This window comes from Spinacia oleracea, chromosome 5 (genome assembly GCF_020520425.1).
Source record: "Spinacia oleracea cultivar Varoflay chromosome 5, BTI_SOV_V1, whole genome shotgun sequence".
Taxonomy (NCBI): Eukaryota; Viridiplantae; Streptophyta; class Magnoliopsida; order Caryophyllales; family Amaranthaceae; genus Spinacia; species Spinacia oleracea.
Window position 1 is genome coordinate 59,523,284 of NC_079491.1, and position 24,498 is coordinate 59,547,781.

Sequence of the window (24,498 nt, forward strand, 5' to 3'; positions counted from 1 at the left end):
GAATGTTGAATGTTTATTACTCCATTTGTTATGTACTAACTCTAACAATTATTTTATACTTTCACTAGATGTTGATGGACAAAACATTTTTAATTTGAACACCAAATAACTTTTAAGTAAAGAAAATAGTTAAAGATAACAATTATTCATACTACAATCAAATTATATTATTTAAAATAGAAATCGGAGCATCGCCCGGTATACACACTACTTATTTGTTAAATGACGTGCACGATAACAAACAGAAAGAATAAAAACAGACGAATGGAATATTAATGTATTGTATTATGTATAGCTCGTGTAAGTACCTTGTGACTATTCAATGAACCAAGCAATCAAACAATTCATGTAGAACCACATCTTGCTCTCAAGTGAGATGACATAAATAGATACGCGTTTTACATTTTTTGAAGAAACAAATACAAATCGATATAAAAATACATTGGCATGTAAAAACACAACATTTTCCTTACCTTCAAAAAAAAAAACAAAAAAAAAAAAATAAGACAAGACTAATAATATTTTTCTGGTAGAGCACATTGCTACAAAAATACAGTGGCCTCAAGCCCTCATACAAAGAAACTTGAACCTTAAACAACTATGTCCTCGAAGATCCAAATTTAGCAGGAGAACTTCGCTGGTTAGGCTTTCAACTACCAGCAAAGACCTAATGAGGTTAAGATCAGCTAATAAACCCGATTCAAGACCTGAAGAGCTGTTAGAGTATTCTCTTCCATCTTCCCGTAACTAGTTTTAATTCCCAAGGGCTCCAGATGCATACGCAGGAGTCGGATTTGCAGTCTTAGATTTACTACATTCATCAAGGTATTGATCATACGCATATGAAACAAATCCCCAAATGGCCAATAACATGGCCACCACCTTTATCCCATCCATTATGTCGTTAAAAAATATCACAGCTAGCACTGGAACAATAGGCAATCCCAAAGTAGCAACAACATTGGAAAATAGCGATGAAACCCTAACTATCAATCCAAATAAACCAATGTTGTAAACTTGCCAACTCAATGCTGTGCAAACTAAGGTCAACACGTATGACAATTTTCCAAACCTAAATTGATCCATTTCTATTTTTATGGTTTTCCAGTCCCCAGTAGCTATGATTCCAACCACTGCTACACAACTTGCAATAAATGACTGACGAAGAAGCAAATCCAATGTTGCTTCAAAGCTATCATTCTTCAGTATTTTTTGGAAGGTAAACTCTGTTAAGGTAAGTAGCAGTCCATATGCCATCGGATAAGCAATAGCACAAATGAAACCAAAGACATAATTTGCCTTCGAAACTCCTTCAGGAATGGAAGAACCAGACTGAATCACCAGTAAGACAGATGAGATGGTAAGCAGGACAAGAGAATTAATTATGTAGGGTGTGAACTTCTGTGAATTTAAGAAGAAAGAAAAGAGGGCATTGAAGGCCAATTGGGACGCGCACAAGAGAGAAAAAGTAGAAACAGGTACATATTGCAGTCCTATTGAGTACATCAGACCCACTGCAGCCACAAACAGCCCAAAAAACAGGTAGATTGATGCAGTCTTGAGAGGAGAAAGCTCATTAATTGGTGTGTGACTCTGGATTGATTTCTTTGGAAAGATGCGATACAAGGGTAATAGCAGTGGAAAGCCTGCATACTGCACCAGTGTTGCCATCCATTGGCTATTCCCACCTTCATTAAAATACAATCTTCCAAGTATCATACCTACTGACTGTCCAAGGAGGACGCAAACTATATAGAACGCGATTACAATCCACCACTTAAACCCTGGCTGCTGTGTTGAACTTGATAAACTGGAGGTACCATCTGACTGAGGCAGAATTTCTGGTCTGCTGTTGCTGACTGTACCAAATACATAGTGTTTGAGGAGCATATATTATTTTGGGGTAGGGGTGGGATAGGGGAAAATACTTGTGCTGAAACTAAAAGATCTTGTCCAGATTTGACAATCTTTCTATCTAACATCTAAATGATTACTGTTGGTCAACAATCAGTTTAACCACTAAATAACTGATGATGTTGGATACTGCAAACTGGGACTAGCAATTCATCTCTGCTACACTTCCCCCACTTCATAATAACAGGTGTCTCATGCTGTCTTTTTTTTCTTGTTCATTTTTCTTATTAAATCTCTTTAACTGTTACGCCTCTAAATATCAGTTTTTCTGACTTCACCGGTATGAACTTTGACTAGATGTGTTAGAAAGCATTTTGATTCTCAAAACCTTGAAGTTACTGAAATTCAACTTTTTAATGCCATTATTAGACATGTATGATTGAATGACTTGGTTCCTAACATCATTTATAATAATTAGGGTGTAATGAAAATAAGTTGCATTAAGGGTATAGTCACATACCGTTAACATCAGTCTGGGGTATAATTTCTTGCGTTAAGCTTGAAATACGGTCGTTAGAAGCATTCTCAATTTCCGCATCTGCTTCACCATTTGGTTGCTGATTTGCATGTATACGGGGCAGTAGCGGGGAGATTTTATTGACCTGTAATCTTTCATTTGAGAATTGCAACAAATCAAAGTATAAGTGTGGACCTAGACAACAAGGTCTTTTTTTGGTTGAGATGTGAGGGCAAAGACCAACAAAACAAAGAAAAAAGAATAAAGAAACGTAAGAATCAGCAAGGCTAAAACTAGTCAAAGAAAACAAACCAACCTACAAGACATTTAACAAAGTCAAGAATCATCCGAGGCCACGAGATACCCAAACAAAAACATGTTAACATTACTGTTCTAACTTACAAGCATAAGTCAGCGTATTATGATGTCCTTTATTCAACAGATGAATAGATGATCCATGAGCTCTAGTCAAACATCTTTTAGAACCTCTATGACAGCCTCCTTTTTAGCCTTATCTTAGGAATGATATTAATAGGGGAGATTATATTTACATCTAAACACGTCCTGCAGAATTGAGCGTAAATGCAATTAAGAATTTCAAAGATTATTTTCTTCGCTATTTCCTTCTACATTACAAAGTAATAGATCGACAAGGTACAAATAAGTTCTATCATATGGTTGTCTCTTTGCATTCTAGGACTCTGATCCTAATGCTCAATCTGTTCCAACTGATTGATGGGCAGACATAACAATTACGTTTTGAGTCAACGAATATCACAGCATTATTTACACTAGGTAGATACCTCATTGAGTACCTAACACAATCGTATTGTTCCTTATATACATAATTTTGATTGTTTGTCCTTCTAAGGTTTCAATGAAAATGGGCAAGCACTTAAATGCAGCCCCGGTTTCCGTCTAAACAACATGCCAAATCCACCAGTCTTGTTAGGTCACCTCTTTTACCTCAATTATAGTTTCGGGATGACAGTCTTGTTAGGTCACCTCTTTTACCTCAATTATAGTTTAGGGATGATACTATGATTAGGACCTTTCCATTCAAGGGGGCAATCTATTCACTCCAAAATACCCAATACATACAATCAATTCTTTCTAGTACTCCATATACTTAAGAAGCCATGTGCAAGACTTCCATCCCCATCTCGAGTACGTGGAAAATCAACGAAGCCCAAGCTTTCTCAAACATACGTAACTATCCAAGATACAATTTATTCTTTTTTTTGTGGCAGGATTTACACAAATAATCACCTAAAACTAATTATCATAAATTAGTTCAAAATATTACAAGTTGCAATTAGAGTATAAAATTATCAAACGGATAAAATATTTGGCATCCCCAAAATATCCTCCAACCTGATGCCCAAATTCGCAAAAAATTAGAGAATTGGTGTCGATAATTTTAGCATAGTTTCACTCTTAACGGCCATGAGGTCTTTGACATAGCTAAACAAAATCCCAATTCAATTAAACCAAGCTCAACAAAAAGCTCCAAACCATCAACCAGTTTATCACAATTAAGCTAAATGAAGAGCAAACAAAAGCAATAAATGCATCTATAAACTCAAACAAGAACAGAAAATCAAAACCCTAAAACAATAAGCGAGAAATTAGTACCTCAAATTAGGCTTAAAAGCAGCGGAATGCAATCGATAATTGCGATGAGTTAAATCGGTTAAGCGGACATTGAAGTGTTTAGAGGTAAAAGCGGTGGAACCATGGGTGAGAAAACACGTAGAAAGCTTGGACGCCATTGTCGAAAAGCTTATATACAAGATACAACACTCTGGTGAAATCCAAGGAGATGAAGAGTAGTAATCACACTAATCAGTAGTGGAGTAAGATAAGAACGAAAGCAACGGGTTCTCCTCCACAACGACGTGTATTTTATTTGAATAATGTCGGGGATATTCACACGTCGCTATACTCTATTTTTCGTCTCTTTATGTTGCTTTGGGGTCATTTCAGCATATTCATCAATCGTCTATAACAGCTCTTGCACTTGCACATCTACTATATCGACCAGTAAACTCCTTCCGTGTTTTAAAAAGATATATACTTTTCTGAAATGGTTATATTTTAAAAAGATATATACATTTTTTTTAAACGGCTGTATTTTATAAAGATATAGTACACTTTACTTTTTTGACATATTTTGGTCTCCACTTTCAATTATATTAATATTTCTTTCTTTCTTGTGGTCACTATACTTACCCACATCATGTTTATAATATACCAAATAATTCACCCACTACCCAACTTTTATGTTATTTTAATACATTCAACTCACCCTCCTAAAACTACGTGCCGATCAAAGTATATATATCTTTTTAAATTAAAGAGGGAGTATGTGACCAGCCACACCATCAATTTGATGGCGTGACATATTCATATTTATAAATAAGTTCATCGTGTTTAAAGCTTAGTATGTTGGTTAACGTAATCTAAAAGTAACACCAGCATAGAAAATAAAGTAACATCAAATTATACATGGAACCTCTAACATGAAACTTCAATAAAACCAGAAAAGTAACGATGACTATATTATAATGTATAAGTAACACCAGCATAGAAAGTCAAGTATCACCGTTCTATACAAAAAACCTATAACATGAAATTGAAGAAACTACAATAACTAAAAGTAACACCAACATAGAAAATCAAGTAACACCAGTCTATAACAAGAACCTCTAACATGAAATTAAAGAACCTGCAATAAAACAAGAAAAGTAACCACGGATACATTGTATAAGTAACATTAGACTATACAATGAACCTATAAGATGAAATTGAATAAACTGCCACAAAACAAGAAATATAACAGCAACTACAATGTATATGTAACACCAACATAGTCAAGTAACACTAGTTTATACAAAGAACATCTAACATGAAACTGAAATAAAACAAGAAAGGTAACATCGAATATAATGTATAAGTAAAACCAGCACAAAAAGTTAAGTAACACCGGTCTATACAATAAACCTCTAACATGAAATTGAAGAAACTGCAATAAAACAAGAAAAGTAACAGCGAATATAATGTATAAGTAACAACAACATAGAAAGTCAAGTAACACAATCTTTACAAAGAACCTCTAACATGAAACTGCAATGAAACAAGAAAAATAACATCGAATACAATGTATAAGTAACACCATCATAGAAAGTAAAGTAACATCAGTCTATACAAGGAACCTCAAATATGAAATTGAAGTAACTGCAGTAAAACAAGAAAAGTAACAACGAATATAATACATAAGTAACACCAACATAGAAAGTCAAGTAACACCAGTCAATAACGTATTTTCTCCATTGTAGCTCCGCGCGCACATCACACCATCAAGTTGATGGTGTGGCTAGTCACACAAGAGACTAGCTACTGGTATACACATATTTTAAGGGATAATTTCTCTCAATTTGATAGCTTTTTATGTTATGTTATGAAATATATTTTTGAGGGAAATTTTGTAAAGAAATACATTTATTAATAATTTTGAAGAGATAATTTTATTTAAAAGAAAAATGTTATCACTAAAATAAAAAAAACTTGCTTTTAATCATTTTGGGTAATTTCATATCCCGTCTTACAATATTTATTGCAAATCGGATGCATAAATTCTTATTTATAAGTTGTGTACATTAAATATCGAACACTGGAGTAAAAGTTAATTCAAAGTGCTTAAAAGTTACCCTTATATATGTAGAAGTTAACTATTTTTTAGTGATAAAATTTTTCATTATAATAAAAATTATTTCTTCAAAATCAATTATAATGTATAAAATTAATCATTTAACCTTTTAAAATACTTATCTATCAACTTTTTTTAATAAATAAAAGTTAATCAAAACATTATGCAAGAGGCTAAAACTAATACCACTCTATGATACTATTGATGCATAAAGCGGAATTTCGGGAAACAATTTCCTAACATCTATCATAGGATCACATGCATAACAATAATATGAACCAGATTTATGATTGAAGAATGACAACCTTTGTAGCGTGTTCTCCCGTTTGTATGCAAGCTTCGAAGATCTGAGAGCCCCAAGTGTTGCTCCTCTAATTAGTCCACGAACATCAGTTTAACACCAACGTCCCTAGAACGGAAGAGAAAAACTTCTCTTGCTTTTGGTGGTAGTATAAGAGGCCTTTCCCAAGGGAAGGTGATGTGGCATAAAGTACTCATTTACTCCTGCCGTATCGTATAAGGACACGTGGCGGTGACACTTCTTAGGTATCTAGACCTCCTCCTGTAGACTAAACCAAACTGGTAGTTGGGCTTCTACATAGCTTTGATAGGCCCTACAAGGGAAAGTCCTATAAGAGGAACATACTAAGCCCTCCATCCAACTCCTATTGAGGACACATGCCCACATCTAAAGGCATCAATCCATCAGACATGTAGGGTTTAGAAACAAATCCCTAAACCTGGGCCCTATAAATAGTCCAAATCGCAAGGTAAAGGGCAATCAATTCATTCCCACCTACCTTAAACATTTCTGCTCTAACTTCTCTCTAAACTTTTTTTCTCTCTCTACCAAATACTTACTTAGGTATCGGATAGTCCAAATCGCAAGGTAAAGGGCAATCAATTCATTCCCACCTACCTTAAACATTTCTGCTCTAACTTCTCTCTAAACTTTTTTCTCTCTCTACCAAATACTTACTTAGGTATCGGAGGGAATATTCCTACCAGAATATTCTTTTTTGGCAGGTTGTAAGAAGACAATTCCAGCGCATACCTGATACCTCCGTGGAAAGGGTGACACGTCAGCACACACAAATTAAAGTTCCCACAACATTTGGCGCCGTCTGTGGGGAGGTACAGTATCATGGCAGACTTGCAACCTAACTTTGACGAACGTAGGGGTGACCCACGAGAAAGGCGCCCACACGAAAGGAGCCCCTCGTGGAATAATCCTCACATTAATTTCCGGTGTATAACAGAACGCACAACGCAAACCAAGGATCGGGTATTGGATCCATCATGTATGCTATGATTTGTACAAGGCCCGATGTTTCATTCGCACTCAGTGCAACGAGCAGGTATCAGCCAGACCCAGGTGAGGCGCATTGGACTGCTGCCAAGAATATCCTAAAGTACCTGAAAAGGACTAAGGATTTGTTTCTGGTCTATGGTGGTACAAATGAGTTGATTGTTAGAGGCTATACGGACGCAAGCTTTCAAACCGACAAAGATGATTTCAGATCACAGTCTGGTTTTGTGTTCTGCCTCAATGGCGGAGCAGTAAGCTGGAAAAGTGATAAGCAAAGCACCATTGCGGATTCTACAACTGAAGACGAGTACATTGCTGCCTCAGAAGCAGCAAAGGAAGCTGTTTGGATTCGGAAGTTCATCGAAGAACTTGGGGTTGTCCACTCCATTAAAGGACCAATGGCTTTGTATTGGGACAATAGCGGAGCCATTTCCCAGGCAAAGGAGCCTAGGAGCCACCAGAAATCCAAGCACGTACTGCGGAGATTTCACATACTTTGAGAAATTGTTGAACGGAAAGAAATCGAGATTTACAAGGTTGAAACTGACGACAATGTCGTGGATCCATTGACTAAACCGTTGCCACAAGTGAAGCACAACGCACATGTAGCAACCACGGGAATCAAGCATATTGGAGAATGGCTTTGATTTTCTAAGTTTTGTTTTAGAACATCTGTTAGATCTGTGTTTAAAACAATTGGTTTAACCATTTCATATTTATGAAATTTCTTTTTTCATATTCATTTAATTTGGTTTAGTATTAAATGAAAAGTCCAAGTGATTCAAAACATTCAAATGGAATGTCAAGATGGATTCTTCGACAAAGAAACACCCATAAGTGAACTTGAATATTGAAGTCACAAAGGACCCCTAATCCAGGTCATTGAAAGGTGGACAACCAATGACTAATGAAGATTAGATTGCAAGTAGATTTGTAGTTCGGTTTCTTGAACTAGATTGACTGGATGTCAGAATCTTTTTGCATAAATACTTATTGGATCTTGTATCGGATTGACCATGAGAAAACTTTAAGAGATTAAATTCATGTCATAAGAAGTTCTTATTAATGGTGATTAGAACCATTCCTCTGAACATGAGTAATTATGATTGCTCGTTTGAGAATTAGTTCGCTCTAATGCTATCAAAATGTCGCACCGTAAAAGGAGGCTATAAAAGCAGTTATTGGGCGTACTATGAATCAAAGTGAATGTTCATAGATTGAAAGAATGGATTGTCCTCCTATCTTTGATAGGATATGGTGTTGTTGTGTAACAAGGCCTCTCGGAGAGTTAGATACTGTGAAAATACATGGCCGTGCTCAGAATGGTTAAGGCTTAACCTTCTGTAAAAGTTTAACAGTTGAACTCAGTAATCCGAGAAACACTTCTGGACCTAATAAGGATGGCTTGGATCTTACCTTATGTTCAACAAGTAACACTAAGCAACAAAGGAATGTGAATGCACACTTGTCTGAATGACAAGTGGGAGATTGAAGGAAATGTGTCCTTCACCCAAGGTGTATTAAGTCTAATACCAAGGTTGAGATTAATTACGAACAATTAATTTAGTGAGATCAAGTGATCGAAACAGCTAGCTGGAGCAATGCTTCGGATCAGTGAGTTCTAATCTATATTAGGCTCAAAGGTTACTCTTGACTGAACCTATAAGGTCACACCAATGGCATGTAACAGATCACCGGATTAAATGAATCGGAAATTCATTTAATAGCTTTTCGGGAATTAGTTCGGAAAAACATAATATACGATATGACGTTGGATCGGAATCGTATATCGTATCGCGAATATTCCTAAGCTGGGCGAAACGAATAATCGTATCGTACGACGGTGATTCGTCGTGTACGATACGATAAATAATAGCCGTAAGGCGTTGGTCGCGAATACGAGCCTCAACGGAGTTGCCGGCCCATCGAGCCAAGCGCGTATGTGCGCAAGGCCCAACGAGCCAGCAAGCTCGCGTGCAGCAAGTAAGCCAGCCCGCGGCACAGCTTGTGCGCGCACAAGGGGCAGCAGCGCAGCGAGCATAGCAAGCAAGGCCCGCGACCCATTGCTTCTACTCGGCTGCTGTGGGCTTCGGCTGCTGCTGGGCTTGCATGTGAGTGTGGGCATGCGTGTGGCCGGTTAAGGCCTTGTGCCTTGGCCGGTTACACAAATATAACCTTTGGGTTATATTCCACACTCCCTAGTTGTTTTCCTAACCCTAAACCTAATTCAGAAATTACGTAGTTTCAGTTTTGCTCTCTACACAAAACTGTTCTTCCCAAAAAGCAAACACGCTTGAATATTGTCTAAGCTACGATTATCAAGACAGATCTGAACGTGTCGGTGAACCCAATAGAGGAACGACGATTGGAGTTCTTTGTTCGTGTTCGTGAATCATAAACTCGGGAAAACATGCTTCGAATGTAAGTTTGCTTAATCTGTGCTTTATACATGTTTCCTGGCTTTGGGGATTGTTCCGCACATGTTATATGTATTTAACTGTATTCCCCTACAATACACACTTGATATTATTTTCCAGGCTATGTAAGGGGCGCGTCCGGCGGGGTTTCCGATTGAACAAAACCACACTCTTGCACTTGCTAATGGCGCTTTCATAGATGATTCGGAGATGTATCGTCGACTTGTGGGTCGTCTAATGTACTTGTCATTCACTCACCTAGATCTACCATACATAGTGCATATTCTGGCACAATTCATGCAACACCTTCGTCAAGAACATTGGGACGTAGCGCTTCGTACTGTGCATTATTTGAAAGGTTGTTTGGGATAAGGGATATGATTCTCTTGTGTGCCGGCTGTGACTTGCGATTAACAGGATTGTGTGACTTTGATTGGCGAGTTTCCCTTTAACGAGACATTTGCTTACTGGTTGGCTGGTTTTTCTTGGTTATTCTCCGGTTTCTTAGAAGACCAAGAAGCAACACACGACGTCTCGTTCTTCCGCAAAGGCGGAGTATCGGTCTTTGGCTGTAGTTAATTCAGAGTTAAAATAGCTTAAAGCTTTGCTTGGTAGTCTGGGAATGGAGCACTCTCGTGCAATGAGCTTTATTTTGGTAATAGTCCGTCTGCTTTGCATATTGCCCATAATCAAGTTTTCCATGAGCGCACAAAACATATTGAGGTGGATTGTCACTATGTCCGGGACGCAATTAAAGAGGGCATTATTAGTACTAGTCATGTTCAGACGGATGAACAACTTGCTGATATATTCACGAAAGCATTAGGCAAACGTTAATTTTCATACTTACTCGACAAGTTAGGCATTTGTGATTTGCATGCTCCAACTTGAGTGGGGTTAAGCCTAGCTTGTATTATAAATAGGCCTAGTATTGTAATTAGCCTTATGTAGTCTTTGGGCCTTGACTGTTTCGGTCTAATACTAGTTTGCATATAAACATAATCTGACATCAATACAATCGAAGGGAAATTCATTCCTAACATTCATTGTAGGTTGGTCCAACTTTCTCGATTTAGATACATTTTGAGGTCAAATTGAGTCAAAATGCTATTCAACATGAGAAGCAGCTGGTTAGCTTAGAGGTTTTCACAAAAGCGACGTGATTATCTACTTCTTTCATTCCTTAAATATCGCACCATTTTAATTTTTACACTATTTAAACTACGATTTTGGCAATTTTATGTAACTCATACGTAAGTATTTTTTCAGTCATGTGAGATCATGAAAGATTCGTATCGTATTTTCTAAATATTTAATATTTATAATTTTTACTTATACATAATTTGAGATATTAAAAGTCAAAATAGTGTGTTGGAGGAGTACAAGTCAACCATTGTGCAATATTTAAGAAAATGAGGAAGTATTAGATTTTGTCCCTAGAAAATAAGGAATGGCAAATTTTGTATAGAAAGTTTTGCCTATTAATTGTTGTGCAATATGCAGAGGTTGTTGTAGAAACGATAAACCGTAGAGTGATCTGAGTATACAGAAAAAATCATTGCTTTTATGATGAGATGAAAAACTATGATTATATTCATCAGACACACAAATAGCTGCCATTGTATTTGTGACATCTTAATTATTCTAAACAGAATGATCTGAACAGCAACGAAGCAGCTTACTAACTAACTAACTTTCATTCACATAAGTTGTAGATACATTAGTGGTAACTTGGTTATTGGTTTTGGGTTTATAAAGATCAAGGTAGGCAGGATAAGTATATGAAACAAATCCCCAGATGGCCAACAATATGGAAACCACTTTTACTCCATCCATTGTTTCATGAAAAAATATGACTGCTAGTATTGGAACAATCGGCAATCCTAAAGCAGCAACCACATTGGAAAAAAGGGAAGATACTTTAACGATCAGGCCTAATGATCCAATGGTATACACCTGCCAACACATTGCTGTCCAAATTAAAGTCATTATATATGACATTTTACCGAGCTCAAACCCGTTCATCTCAGCTTTCAGAGTCTTCCATTCTCCACTTACCAAAAGTCCAACTGTTGCTGCACAACTTGCAATAAGTGACAGAGAAATTATCATATCTAATGTCACTTTGAAGCTTCCATTCTTCAGTATCCTTTGAAAGGTAAATTCTGTTACTGAAAGAGACAGTCCGTATCCTGCTGAGTTACCAATAGCACACAAGATACCAATGACATATTTACCCTTTGAAACACCTTCTGGAAGGGAAGATTTAGTTTGGAACACAAGTAAGGCTGAGGATATGGTAAGCAGAACCAAAGAATTTGTTATGTAAGGTGTAAACTTCTGTGAATTTATAAACAAGGAAAATAAGGCATTGAAAGCCAATTGGGATGCACATATGAGAGAAAAAGTAGATACTGGCATATATGCAAGTCCTACTGAGTACATCATACTTGCTCCTGCTCCGAACAGCCCTAGGACTATGTAGATTGATGCAACCTTTAACTTTAACAATGGAGGATGCATTTTTGGTGCATTTTCTTGCTTAGGGAAGATGTAGTATAGTGGAAGTAGAACTGGGAAGCCTACAAATTGCACCAGTGTACCCATCCATTTGCTGTTACCTCCCTTGTTGTAATATAATCTTCCAAGTAATACAGCTATGGACTCTCCGACAAGGATAAAAATTATGCAAATGGCTATTTGAATCCACCTTTTTAACCCTTGTTGCTGCATTGCATCTGATGAACTCGGTACAGCTTCTGATATATTATTGTCTCTGACTGAACAAAGAACATTAATTACACAGAGAAAATCAACTAAAGACCGATAAGAAAGGGAAAATGGATATGCTTAGTGCTCAACAAATCATTTGCTGATTGACTGATACTGACAATTTATCAGCAGTTTCTCTGGTGCTCATTTCCGCATCATTCAGTACTTAGATTTTATTCATGTCAAGGGATTGCTAAATTTAAATTATGTGATCTCTTTATCATTGTTGAGGCTTCTTGTGGAGCAACATGAGTCGGGTGGATTTTTGTAGCTGACATGATAAACCAAACCATAAGCCATTCGCCATTCGTCAATTATACCACTTTTAGCTGGTCTGAAAACTTGCTTCTTGTGTCTAAACTTGAAGTTGAATTGAAGGGGCAATGAACTAAATAATCAAGCGTTGATTAACTGGGAGTTTTAAGAACGTTAAAAGCTTCCTATTAAATATTTAGGGTGAGTTGTACAAAATAAGTTAACATATACATATATATATATATATATATATATATATATAAACTTAAATTGTAAGGTGGTGACAAGTGGCATGCAAATCTTTCTGTTTTAAAATATTAATTAATTAAGATAGATAAACAAAATCTATGACCAATTTCTATTTTTGAGTTGAGCTACTTAGACCATGTTCTTTTGAGCTGAACTGAAATAAGCTATAAAAAATTAATTAGAATTAGAATTAGAATTTACAAATAATAATCCGTAATTAATACTCTGTAAACAATAATTAATAAATAAATAATATGATAAAACTAAATCATTAATAATAATTAGAATTAATAAATAAATACTATTAAATAAATATATAATACTAATAAATAAATAATAATAATAAAAATAATAATAAGTAATAAATAATAATAATAATAATAAGTTGAATTTTAGTAATAATAATAATAAAATCTATGACCAATTTCCAATTTTAGCCTCCCCCACCAAACCCCAATCCTGCAGTTGAGAGGGAGGAGAAAACAAAAGGCATACATCCTTTCCCTTATTTTCCCTTTAAACTAGCTAGTTTATTATGCACAAAAGCCGAAAATAAAAAGGCAGACAGTGCGGATTCTGAAGAGTGAAAACTGGAAATAAAAGAATGCACATTCAGAGGAAAGAAATGGGATGATTAGTTATCAATAACTTGTCATCTTTGATCATTTGTTGAATAACTTGTCATCATTTGTTGAATGCATGCTTTAAAGAAGAAAATAATAATAATAATAATAATAATAATAATAATAATAATAAAAATTGGTTGCAGAATATGTAGGGGTTATTGCGTTACATAACTAAGAAGAATTAGCAATACCTGTAACGTGAAAATCTTGTTCTTCATAATCCCCCATGTCAGAATGGATATTTTGTGGAGTAATACTTTTGTTGAGGCTGAGTGGTGGTGGTGTATGTAGTAGAGAAGAAAAGAGTTTTCACGTGTGTGTGTTTTTACAGTTAGAAACTGGTAAGAACGACTCTTAGATGACCTTTGATAGGCATCTTTGGTATTCTCTAATCTCTACTAATCTCTACTAATCTCTACTAATCTCTACTTGGTTCATGTGATATATAGGGACTAGGGTGCAGGGTATTCAGCATTTCTTCACGTTATCATGTTGTTAGTGTTTTGTCACTAGTTGTTAGTTTGATAATCTTTTGTTTGGTTAATTCCATTTTTGACATGCTTTATTCCTAATTTCAGCTACATCCAAAAGGCATGACTAGCTAGCCAGATGCAAATATGCAATAACAAGATTGTGACTAAGCGTGTGCTTCACCAAGGAAGCAACTCATTAGCCCTTAGCTATATAGTTTTATAAACTAGTCCGTCAAATCAACCACTATTTTTAGTTAAGCAGAAAATTAATTGCATAATAATAATCTTAATCTTAATCTTAATCTTAATCTTAATTTATAGGTAAAATCAGCAATTTTAAGTCTAAATTCAAAGTTGGAGCTGCAACTGAATTACATGCTGGTAGTCTAGTTGTGCACTTGAGCATAAAAGACCATTTGATGATACAAGTTGAACAAGAGAAGAGAAAAGATAATAATAAATGCTTGGAAATACAACAAAATTTTCATTACAATTGAATAACAAATTTTACTCACCCGGGAACTTTCTGTAAAAACCTATATTTTGCTATGGCTCAAACACAATAGGAGCGAAAATGGTATATGGGTAAGGGTCGAAAAAAAAATAAGGATGCTATATTACTAATGCACAATATCACTTGGACGTGAGGTTGACTACATATCTTCTTCTTAAAGATTTGCTTGCTAATCTTCTATTCCCACGCCTTCTAACCCCAGTTCCCCAGTATGATTTAATTAATCATCGCGATAACCAGTTTCATCAACTAGAATATACATACAGGAGACCACATATTCAAAAGTCCCCTACTTCTGATTGATCCTAGCTATCTTCCCTGTTCATCCACGTGGTTGTATAGGTAAGCTGAATTCTTCTTTCCATGTATCAGGCCTACAACAAAGAGTAATATTTCCGCCTCAGTAATATCTCTAAACGCTCAAATCCATTCAGTAATATTTCCTTGTATTCCACAGTTTCATCATTTATAACAGAAAATTAAGGCAATTTCAAATATTTTAAAGGAAGATTTTGCATAAACCACTTACCGGTGAACTGGGAATTAGGAGGAGCACAACAGCAACAAAATACAAAAGCACAGAAATGGCAACACCAGCAATGAAATTATGCAACAATCGCCGATTGTCCTTTGTTGGAATGAATACAGACTTGAGCACATTAGTCAGCTCAAATATCCGATGGGAAACCTGCAAAAGCAACAAAAATAAATTAATACGTAAAGTATAAGAGAAGCAATTGTAGAATGCAGATCACTCAGGAAACAAGAGTTTTATATACCAAAACATAGATAGCAGTTGTGAGCATAAAGTTCAGCATAGGATACTCTGGAATAAAAGAGAGAAGCCACTTAGGTTGTCCATTGGGCGTGTTTGTTCTGCACATTAAATATATGGGCACGTCAATGTCAAGAAACGCCAAATGCCAGATTATCAATGTCAAGAAAAGATACCTTAACCATATATGAAATTGAGATATGTAAGTTTCCAAGGTGATCTTCCCAAGCCATCTGATGACAAAGCAGAAACATCTTAAAAAAGGCACCTCAAGTTACAAACATATCTAGAAGATTTAAGCTTTCATGTTTCAACAATCAGCTGAAAACATGTGATTTGGCCACCAATAACAGTGAATAGTTTATTTAGAACAGGAGAAACTAGGAAACTATATCCGGCGACAATAAATTTTGTGACTCAAAGATTAAACTACAAAGTTATACGAATCAGAAATGGGTTAAATAACCATATGGCTTAGAAAAACTTACGCGAAGAGAGTCATAGAAAAACTACGCAGCTGGTGGGTGACGTTTCGTAAGCATATATATACACTGCAACAAAATGATGCATGCACAATAATTAAATATCACAAGACAAACAAATTATTGTCACTCAACAGTGGTAACAGACAACAACTACAATCAACAACATTCTTAACAGACAATAGAAAGAAAATGCAAATGAAAAGGGAGGAAGGCGTACGTTATCGGAATCCATGATGTGTATGGGTGCAATTTATTGTATGATATTTTGTCCAACTTATATATGTATTCATACCACAAATAACCAACCTGCAATATACAGATAGTTTTTATTATATCATGTTTGTGAAGTTACTGCACCAGCAACTATAACCAACCACACCATTATCCAACTCACAGTTACTGCACCAGCAACTATTCCAGTTTTGATAGCATGTCTCCTCTTTGGTTCAGATTCCTCCAACTTTTCCAAGTACTTTTCGACCTGTAAACATGTACCACATTTTTAGCCTAAAGTCAACACTCAACAGCATTTAGTGACATTATTACTATCCGCTAATCACACACAAACAAAAGCACTCTAGAAACTTACAGTTGGGTGGTAATAGGCATAGATCATCCCAATGATCCATACGTAACGATCAAGCCCAGATCTGAAATGCCATTCATGTACTCGAGGAACATCTGGTTTTGCAGGATCAGTGTAACCTACATTTCAAGAAATCATAGTCAGAAAAACTGAATTGTTCAATCCAAGATCAGTGACCTAAAAAGAATTTGTATCATCCATGTAGAAGTAAATGCATAAAAAACAAGAAGTAACTGACCCAAAAAGAACATGAAAGGACTCCAGATCAAGTCGAAGACTCCAGGAACTTCCCAAACAAGTATGACCACTAGAAAACATGAAAAAAGCTTCACTGCCATCACAGTTGGTATTTCGTTGTATTTGTTAAATATACCAAGGGCTCCATACACCATAAGAGTAAAAAGTGTATGCATTGGACAAATATAGTATAACATATAATCATTATTCAAAACGATGCAGCAAAAGGCAACAAAGAAATTTAGCCGCCACATCATCTGCAAGAGAAAACAGTAGAGTTCAATGTTAGAAAAGGCCGGTCATAATAATAGCATGATCATGTTACACTCGATATCCCGTGAATAGGAGTATTATATTACCTGAGCAAAGCGGGGCAGGCTAAAATCTTTTCTTATGTAGTAATAAGAAAAATTCCCGAATCCGGTCATCCAAACATATGCAGCAATAAACACACGTATAGCATTGTAGATCTCCGTAGCGGCAAAATAATGATACATCAGAAAAAGAACCTGTCATCTTGAAAGGCGTTTACAGCATTAGTGGATAGTTAAAATACTAAATACGAATGAGACATGACGTCCTCACAAACATTGACAAAACAATCTCGTGGGATCATCAGTAATTCAGAACACACAAACTCATAAAAGCTAAGGTATGCCCATGGATGTAAAGGATTACGCAAGATGTCATCCATTGGTTATATTACTGTTAGCTACCAAGACCTAGCATGAAAAGAATTGTTGACAGCTTGATTCACTAGAAGATACTCCAAGGAGAGACTGGATAATTAAACATCAGGTCAAGTCACACAACAGAACTTGATGCCTTAGATGTTGCAGTGTCGACAGTACAATTGGTGTCAGACACAAAACGGTGTCTTCAGTATTATGGGTGTGGTCATAACTCTCATAAGATTCATTCCTACGAATTAGCTCTCTGTCACAGCGAAATTTAATTTTAAAAATCACGAGCAAATTTTTTTAACCTTGTTTTGTATATTTCAATAACAATCATCAAATAATGTGGACCTCCGAAGTCAATAGATCTACACAGACTTACCCTTGTGAAGAGCCTGCTCTCTCACAGATCCTCAAAGAAAAGGTTCTGTTTTAAAGAATATTCGAGTTTCAAAAATATTTTCCACATTTCCAGTAAAACTCAAAAGTAAAAAGACAACAAGAATTCCCAGAGCCCTAAATTGAGTCAAAATATTGCAGAAGTGAAATAATAAGCACATGTAGGCGCAACAACTCAATTTAAATATCTCAGCAAGTTGAACTCAGCCAAGTAACAGGCAATATATAACTCAACAAGGAGCACTCTGTATTGCTCCCTTTTACAAGCAGAAATAACAAACATAATTTCAGAGAATACTTGCCTGCATCCAACCCTTCCATTCCTCAGTCTGGTGGCGGTTCAAGTAAAGTATGGATTTCCCAGAAAATGCTGACTTATCTTGATGTTTCTTGAGTGAAGTCATTGCTGAGACAATGACCAGGAGCAAGTAGAGAAAAAGGAAAATATCACGATTGTAGTTCTGTCAAAAGAAAACTAAAACGTCAGTATTCGGGAAAAGAAAAAGTAAGACATGTAATTAGAGATTGACAAATAATCACCCTTTTCGACAGCCAAAGAGTAACAACAGCTTGCATTACAGTATTAAAAAATAAGATTATAACTCTGTGATTCAGTGAAAAATGTATTGTTAGAGTAGAAAGTACAAGTAGTCATCTCTGCTATATAAAATGTCTACACTTGCAATATACACACATCATTTAGTTATTCACAAAATAATCCAGTCTAAACAAAGGTGGAAACTACCCAAGCATCAAAACTACAGATTTCGAAGGACAAATAGCAAGACAAGTTAGACAACACTACAAGAAGATGCAGTCAGATTCACAGGTTGAGATCTTTTATATGGTTTCGGTCCTTCTGTACCATGTGATATGTGATAAAACAAACTTCCATCGACAGAATTAGAGGAGAACCAACTTTGTTTTACTGAAAAAGCTATTTAACCGTGGATGTAGAAATGACAACAAGGCCAGACTGACACCATAAGTCAGGTAGAATTTACCCATAATAAATAAAACGCACCTTTTTTGAGGATCCCAGCAGATATGTCCGGTCACAGATATAGAAGTACACCAAAATTATCCCCAACTCGGCACTATCAGAGATACACCCATCATAAGTTGAAAGCAAAAATATATACTCCGTATTATAAAGAAGAAAAAAGGAAAACAGAGTAAGAAATCCGAATCAGATATAAAACTGCTTACATGGCTCTCAATATAACGCGGTTCTCGAGCAAAAAAGTCTCATCCATTGTCACAAACCTGAATACGCCAAGGGAATTGTATTTAACACAAAAGTGTTCTAAACTGAACCTAAGCTGCAGAAAGCAGAATGTTGAGAAAGCTACCTTATTAAGTTTGACTTGATGTTATAAATAGGAAACTTTTGCGATGTTGCTTTAGAAATACCCCCTTCCAGAAGCACCGCTCGATCATCTTCCTTCGCAACCTCATTTCCCAACTCAACAAGATTATTGTCTGAATGACTGCCATGATAAAGTCACACATTCAACAGAAGAAATTTATAGAAACTTTTAGTTAGCACTACTAGACAGATAGGGTATAGACTATAGACAATTAAAATGTCCAAAGGAAATTACACACACTACACATTATTATTTTAGAGTCTAAAACACAGGACTCATCACGTATCTTTTCTCATAAGATGATTTCCATTTTTACTACTGTAAATTAATAGGTCATAGGCACAGCAACTCAAAATACATACAAAAGAAGCACTACATTCAACACAAAGAACTTTTACAGACCTTATAATCACCACACAAGGAGGATGAAAGACATGACACAAAACATTGAGATAATAGGATACATATGATCTTAAACTTAATATAAATATGAAACTAATAAATGTACAGCAATACCATATCTAATCAGAAAGAGGTAGGATTTGGTCCACTCAAACAAACAATTATGCTATCCAAATTAATATTCCTAATTGATATTCTAAAGGAGAAGGAAGATCAAAGAAAAGGTTTGCACTATAACGTACATCCGCCCAACTCCCCTAAAAAAAATTAATCACAAGCGCAATTTAAAATCGAGAGGGAAATTTCAAACCACCAGCAACTCCACCAAAAGTCAAGCTTGTTTCCTCATGAAATGTTGCGAAGTCCTTGGTAGTTGCAAGCTTGCAACACATTATCCACTTATAGTTCTTATCAACCAAACCATTGGCCCAAATTATAGTGACACCTGCTTAACGATGTCTGTGCAACTTCTTAATAAACCCAAAATGATCCTATAATCTGCAAGAGAATCAGAGTACCACACAACTAAAATATGCCAGTCTCAGGAAGTAAATTCCAATAACCTCCTTGCTTTGTCGCCATCTATATGCCTTAGTTGTTAACAAGAGCTCAATATTGTACCTTCAAGTGCAAGTGGATCTTGATTCCAATTTGCATAAGCAATGCATATTCCTTAAAAGTTAAAACCCACTGCATAATGTAATATACTGATAATACAGTTTTTTTACCCATGTCATTGCAATTGAATGTTGTAATAGCTCCACTTATGACCAAATTTAAGCAGCAAAACAAATATTAATTTAATTTGACAAAGAAATTTTTTAAAACATAAATATCTAAGCCCACTTCTTATGGACCGCAATGTCCAAGTAACCAGTATATCCTTCAATGATGACCATAAAACACCTATCTAGAGCTAATTAGATGGGAAATTTAGACCCCTTTATAATCTTAATGAACCTGAATAAAAAACAAGACCTCCACTCTTTTATACCATTCAATTAGAATCAAGTTCAAACGTTCTGATATCCCATTGAGTATAAGAACCAAAGTTTTATATCAGCAAGCGACAATGTTGAAACAACCACATAAACCAAATAAAGGGTCAACGCTTGCATCAGATATAACCATTATTGTCATTTGAAGTTCTTTCTTCTAGTGACATCAGACTATAACAATGACAAAACCGGTAGCAAAGATGCAAAATCTTCTATTGTTCTATCTAGGGTCATCAAAGATAAGGAAAGGAAAAGCAGAATAGATGTAAAACATGGAGCGTGTCTGAGCAAATTCACAAAATTGACAAAACTATCTTACCCCCACCGACCACCACCCCCTTTCCCCTATGGGCTCCAGCTGGGGAGGAAGAAAAATGTGGAGGAGATACTCAAAGAAAACAGAATTTGTTGCCATAAACGCGAAGGAGAAAAATATTAAAACAACATATGGAGTTGTAACACATGATTCAAAACAACAAAATAATAAATAATATTTGTATACCATAGAATTACTAGAAACATTACAAGTCTTGTACAAATGCATAAAAATGGTTTATTTTGATGCAAACGCAGTTTGGATCACAGTTAGTTACAGAAGGAACTTAGAAAAGAGACTACTCACACTTTAGAATAAGATGATGACCTCTTGTACTCCAAAATTTCAGAGTAGACCCAAGCAACCAAAGTCGGTATAAACCCAAGTAGAAAAGATACCTACAATGTATACGGGATTAAAGTTGATACAAACAGGTAACAAAAAAAAAGTCATGTGCGGAGACAGATCATATACGTGGAGAAAAACAGAGCCAAGTACTACAGATTATTCTGTTATATGGGCCTGGATTTGAAAAGATGATATGCAGTTCCAAACATGAATGAAAGCTACTAAATCAGTCAACAAACAGTTTTCTGCAAGAGATACTGGTTAGGTCCGTAGGAAGTGAGTTAAATTTTGATAAGAAGAGAGCTGAAGCACCTTCATCATTTTGCTGAAAAAGGGATAAAAGGCTCATTTGCTTAGGTCAGGCAAGTTAGAACTACCTATTTCATCCTGTAATGAAATAAGATTTGAAATCCTTGTTTGTTAGTGCAGTCAACGCAAGAAATTAAGCAAAACTATGTGGGAAGAATCCAGTTCTCAGTATGGTTTCCGACATTTTGATTTTAAATGCTTAATTTTCCCAGTTTTAAGTTTGATTATGTTGAAAAAATGATTGGAATTTGATTCAAGTTGATGGAACTTTTGAAACCTGCCTATGTCAAGAATTCAAACAACAAGAAACATAGAAATCTACTGACTACTACGGAAATCCTTGAGGTTTTAGATCCGAAATTCTCATATTAAAATCTCAAAATTTAAAAATTCCCATTTCAAGTTCCAAATGCCTACAAACTGTAAATGTACTGAAGATTCTTGGACATTCTATTTCAATTAATCAGAAATTAACTACATTATTGGCTGCAACCTGCATTGATCGAACAAACTAGTATTCGAGTTCAAGTAACAGTTCCAGAATTTTGGATTTAGAAGTGTCATTGGTGTACAACAAGGGAGATTTGACTATTTGTGTATAGCAAAATCTAATTCCCTTCAAAAATCACATTACTACCCACCTATAGTATTTTGACTATTTTTCCTCCACAAATCAACTCATAATAGTACCGAAAAACCCGAAAAAAGTATCAATCATCAAAACCGAAATCGAATTGATGCATGCCCACATTATAACTAATTGACATGTAATATACCTGTCCGGCCGTAATAGGCCCAGAATCCACCGTCGCCATTCTCCCCCCTGATCAACTCAATCTTACACTGCTAACAAACACAAAAACAAATACCCCCATCAATATTCAATGCAATCAAAACTTCAACAGCGAGAAAAATCAATCAGATCAAAGCTATATGGAAAATACCCAGATTAGTGAGGGAGAACCCGCCAAATCCCAGATGCAAATTAGTTGATGAGAGAGAAAGACGAGAGGGCACCGTATTAAATACGGATTAAAACCCCAGAAAACCAAATTCGATTATTTTAAAAACCCAATTCAGGTAGTAAGATCTGGGTCAAATGAAGTCGGCTGTTGCTTTAAGAATAGACGAAAAGTCGGAGGAAACGTCAAAATCAATTGCGGGTCGTGACTTTGGTTGTTTCTTCTCTAATACTCCGCCATTGATGACGTAATCAATGGAGCTTAGAAAATTTGTTTGGTGGGGTTAAATTAGTTGGTGATTTCGATGTTGGTTAGTTGCTGCAAACTCACTGTAAGAGAGAGAGAGGGAAAGGTGGGAAAGGAGGAGGGAGAACATGAACGGGAGGGAGGTTATTTGGAGTATATTTCAGTATTTGTTTGTGTGATTGTACAGTGTGATTAATTTAATTAACTGACAATTAATTTTAATCGGATTTTAAAAAGTTGAACTGTGAATGATCTGTGTTGATAAAAACGAATTAATTAAGTTTAGGGTGAGTTGATCTGGGTTGATAAACATAAATTAGTTAAATTTAGAGTGATTACATTTGGAATTTTAGAGGGTTAATGAAGTAGATTTCAAATAATGATTAAGAAATGAATAAAATGACTAAGTAGTGATCCACTAACATGCATGACTATCTTTGTAGACTTCCTTCAAGTGGGAGTAAATTAAACGAAAATTTGTCAAATACTATCTAACAAACTTTTAATTTTACAAGTTACTACCTCAAATTTTCATTTTTTTTATCTATCTATATGAAGTATATACTTTCTCTGTTCATAAATACTCAAACGTTTGATATTTTTACACTATTTACATTTTTCACTTTGACTATTGTTGATGATTTATATGTCGAATAAAACATAGTTACGTGGGATCTTGGTAGATTCGTTGCAATACGTATTTTCAAAATATCAACTTTTTATAATTTTTGCTTGGATAGAATTTAAGATATTGACGATCTAAGTTGTGGAGTGGCATGCGTGAAAGTGACAAACGTTGCGAGTATTTATGAACGAAGAAAGAGAAAAATTAATGTGGAGTTGACAAGTGTCACTCTTTGATTTTTCTCTCTTATGGATGTAAAAAATATTATTAAAAAAAATTAAAATACTTGATTATATAATTATTTTGTTAACTTTCACCTCATAAAAATATTTGATCCTCTTTTCCTTAAAATAAAAAAATATTTCACTCTATGCATAGGGAATATTTTTTAAAACTATCTTTTCTATATTTGGTAACGAATATAACCAATACTCCATATAAGATTATCTTTTTATATAAAAAAAACCCATTATACGAAGTACACAGTAGGATTTTTATTAAAAATTAAGAGTAGTCTACTGATTTGGATATCGTACCTACATAATTAGAATACAAATAAATTAAAAAATCAATCAAATATGAACTAGTTTTTACCCCGTGCGATGCACGAGTTTCTTAATTTAAAAATTCGGGTACATCATTTATGTCATTTAAAGTAGGATACGCAAATTTTGAAAAATAAAATGTGAAACATTTGAAGTATAATGAAATTAAATTTAGAATGTGAAATGAATAAAAGTATTTTTGAAATAAAATGAATATCTAAGTAATTAAGGAGGAGAATTGGAAAGCATGAATATAAATGATGAATTAACAAAAAAAAATATATAATATAAAAGAGATGACACGCGGCATCATTACATGCAAACATTGTGTTTTAAAATATTAGAATAGATAAGAGTGTATAAAATAATTACTATAGTGCTTTATAGAGAAAGTCTTAATCTATACTGGGTATACCATTTAAATGGTATACTAGCATTAAAATAATGGTTTCTTCAAAAGTGGGGTAAAAGCAGCTTGGAAATCAAAAGGAAAATGGTTATACTCTTAGCGCCATTTGGTTTT

General features: G+C 35.2%; 3 protein-coding genes across 5 annotated transcripts; all 3 read right to left on the reverse strand.

Annotated features, from left to right (window-relative positions):
- Positions 1-343: 343 nt before the first annotated feature.
- On the reverse strand, positions 344-4,338 carry LOC110796583 (purine permease 21). 2 transcript variants are annotated; one of them, XM_022001643.2, is made up of 3 exons: positions 4,007-4,338; positions 2,375-2,580; positions 344-1,859 (listed from the first exon to the last, which is right to left on the reverse strand). In XM_022001643.2, exons 1-3 carry the CDS (start codon positions 4,141-4,143, stop codon positions 754-756), a joined length of 1,449 nt encoding a protein of 482 aa, XP_021857335.1. In that variant the 5' UTR covers positions 4,144-4,338; the 3' UTR covers positions 344-753. The 2 variants fall into 2 exon arrangements, with proteins under 2 accessions (XP_021857335.1, XP_021857336.1); XM_022001644.2 differs by having other exon boundaries at positions 2,375-2,523; positions 4,007-4,336.
- Positions 4,339-11,350: 7,012 nt separating this feature from the next.
- LOC110796588 (purine permease 21-like) lies at positions 11,351-14,218 on the reverse strand. The gene is made up of 2 exons (XM_022001648.2): positions 13,900-14,218; positions 11,351-12,586 (listed from the first exon to the last, which is right to left on the reverse strand). Exons 1-2 carry the CDS (start codon positions 13,934-13,936, stop codon positions 11,496-11,498), a joined length of 1,128 nt encoding a protein of 375 aa, XP_021857340.1. The 5' UTR covers positions 13,937-14,218; the 3' UTR covers positions 11,351-11,495.
- A 392-nt stretch (positions 14,219-14,610) lies between these two features.
- Positions 14,611-23,143, reverse strand: LOC110796582 (protein REDUCED WALL ACETYLATION 3). Of its 2 annotated transcripts, none has more exons than XM_056828305.1 (17): positions 22,542-23,143; positions 22,374-22,440; positions 21,247-21,338; positions 19,207-19,344; positions 19,064-19,120; positions 18,879-18,951; positions 18,157-18,315; positions 17,138-17,287; positions 16,780-17,035; positions 16,545-16,660; positions 16,350-16,436; positions 16,173-16,261; positions 15,959-16,021; positions 15,647-15,703; positions 15,475-15,571; positions 15,225-15,383; positions 14,611-15,069 (listed from the first exon to the last, which is right to left on the reverse strand). In XM_056828305.1, exons 2-17 carry the CDS (start codon positions 22,410-22,412, stop codon positions 15,064-15,066), a joined length of 1,638 nt encoding a protein of 545 aa, XP_056684283.1. In that variant the 5' UTR covers positions 22,413-22,440; positions 22,542-23,143; the 3' UTR covers positions 14,611-15,063. The 2 variants fall into 2 exon arrangements, with proteins under 2 accessions (XP_056684283.1, XP_021857333.1); XM_022001641.2 differs by having other exon boundaries at positions 22,374-22,443; positions 22,542-23,133.
- Between the last annotated feature and the right edge of the window lie 1,355 nt (positions 23,144-24,498).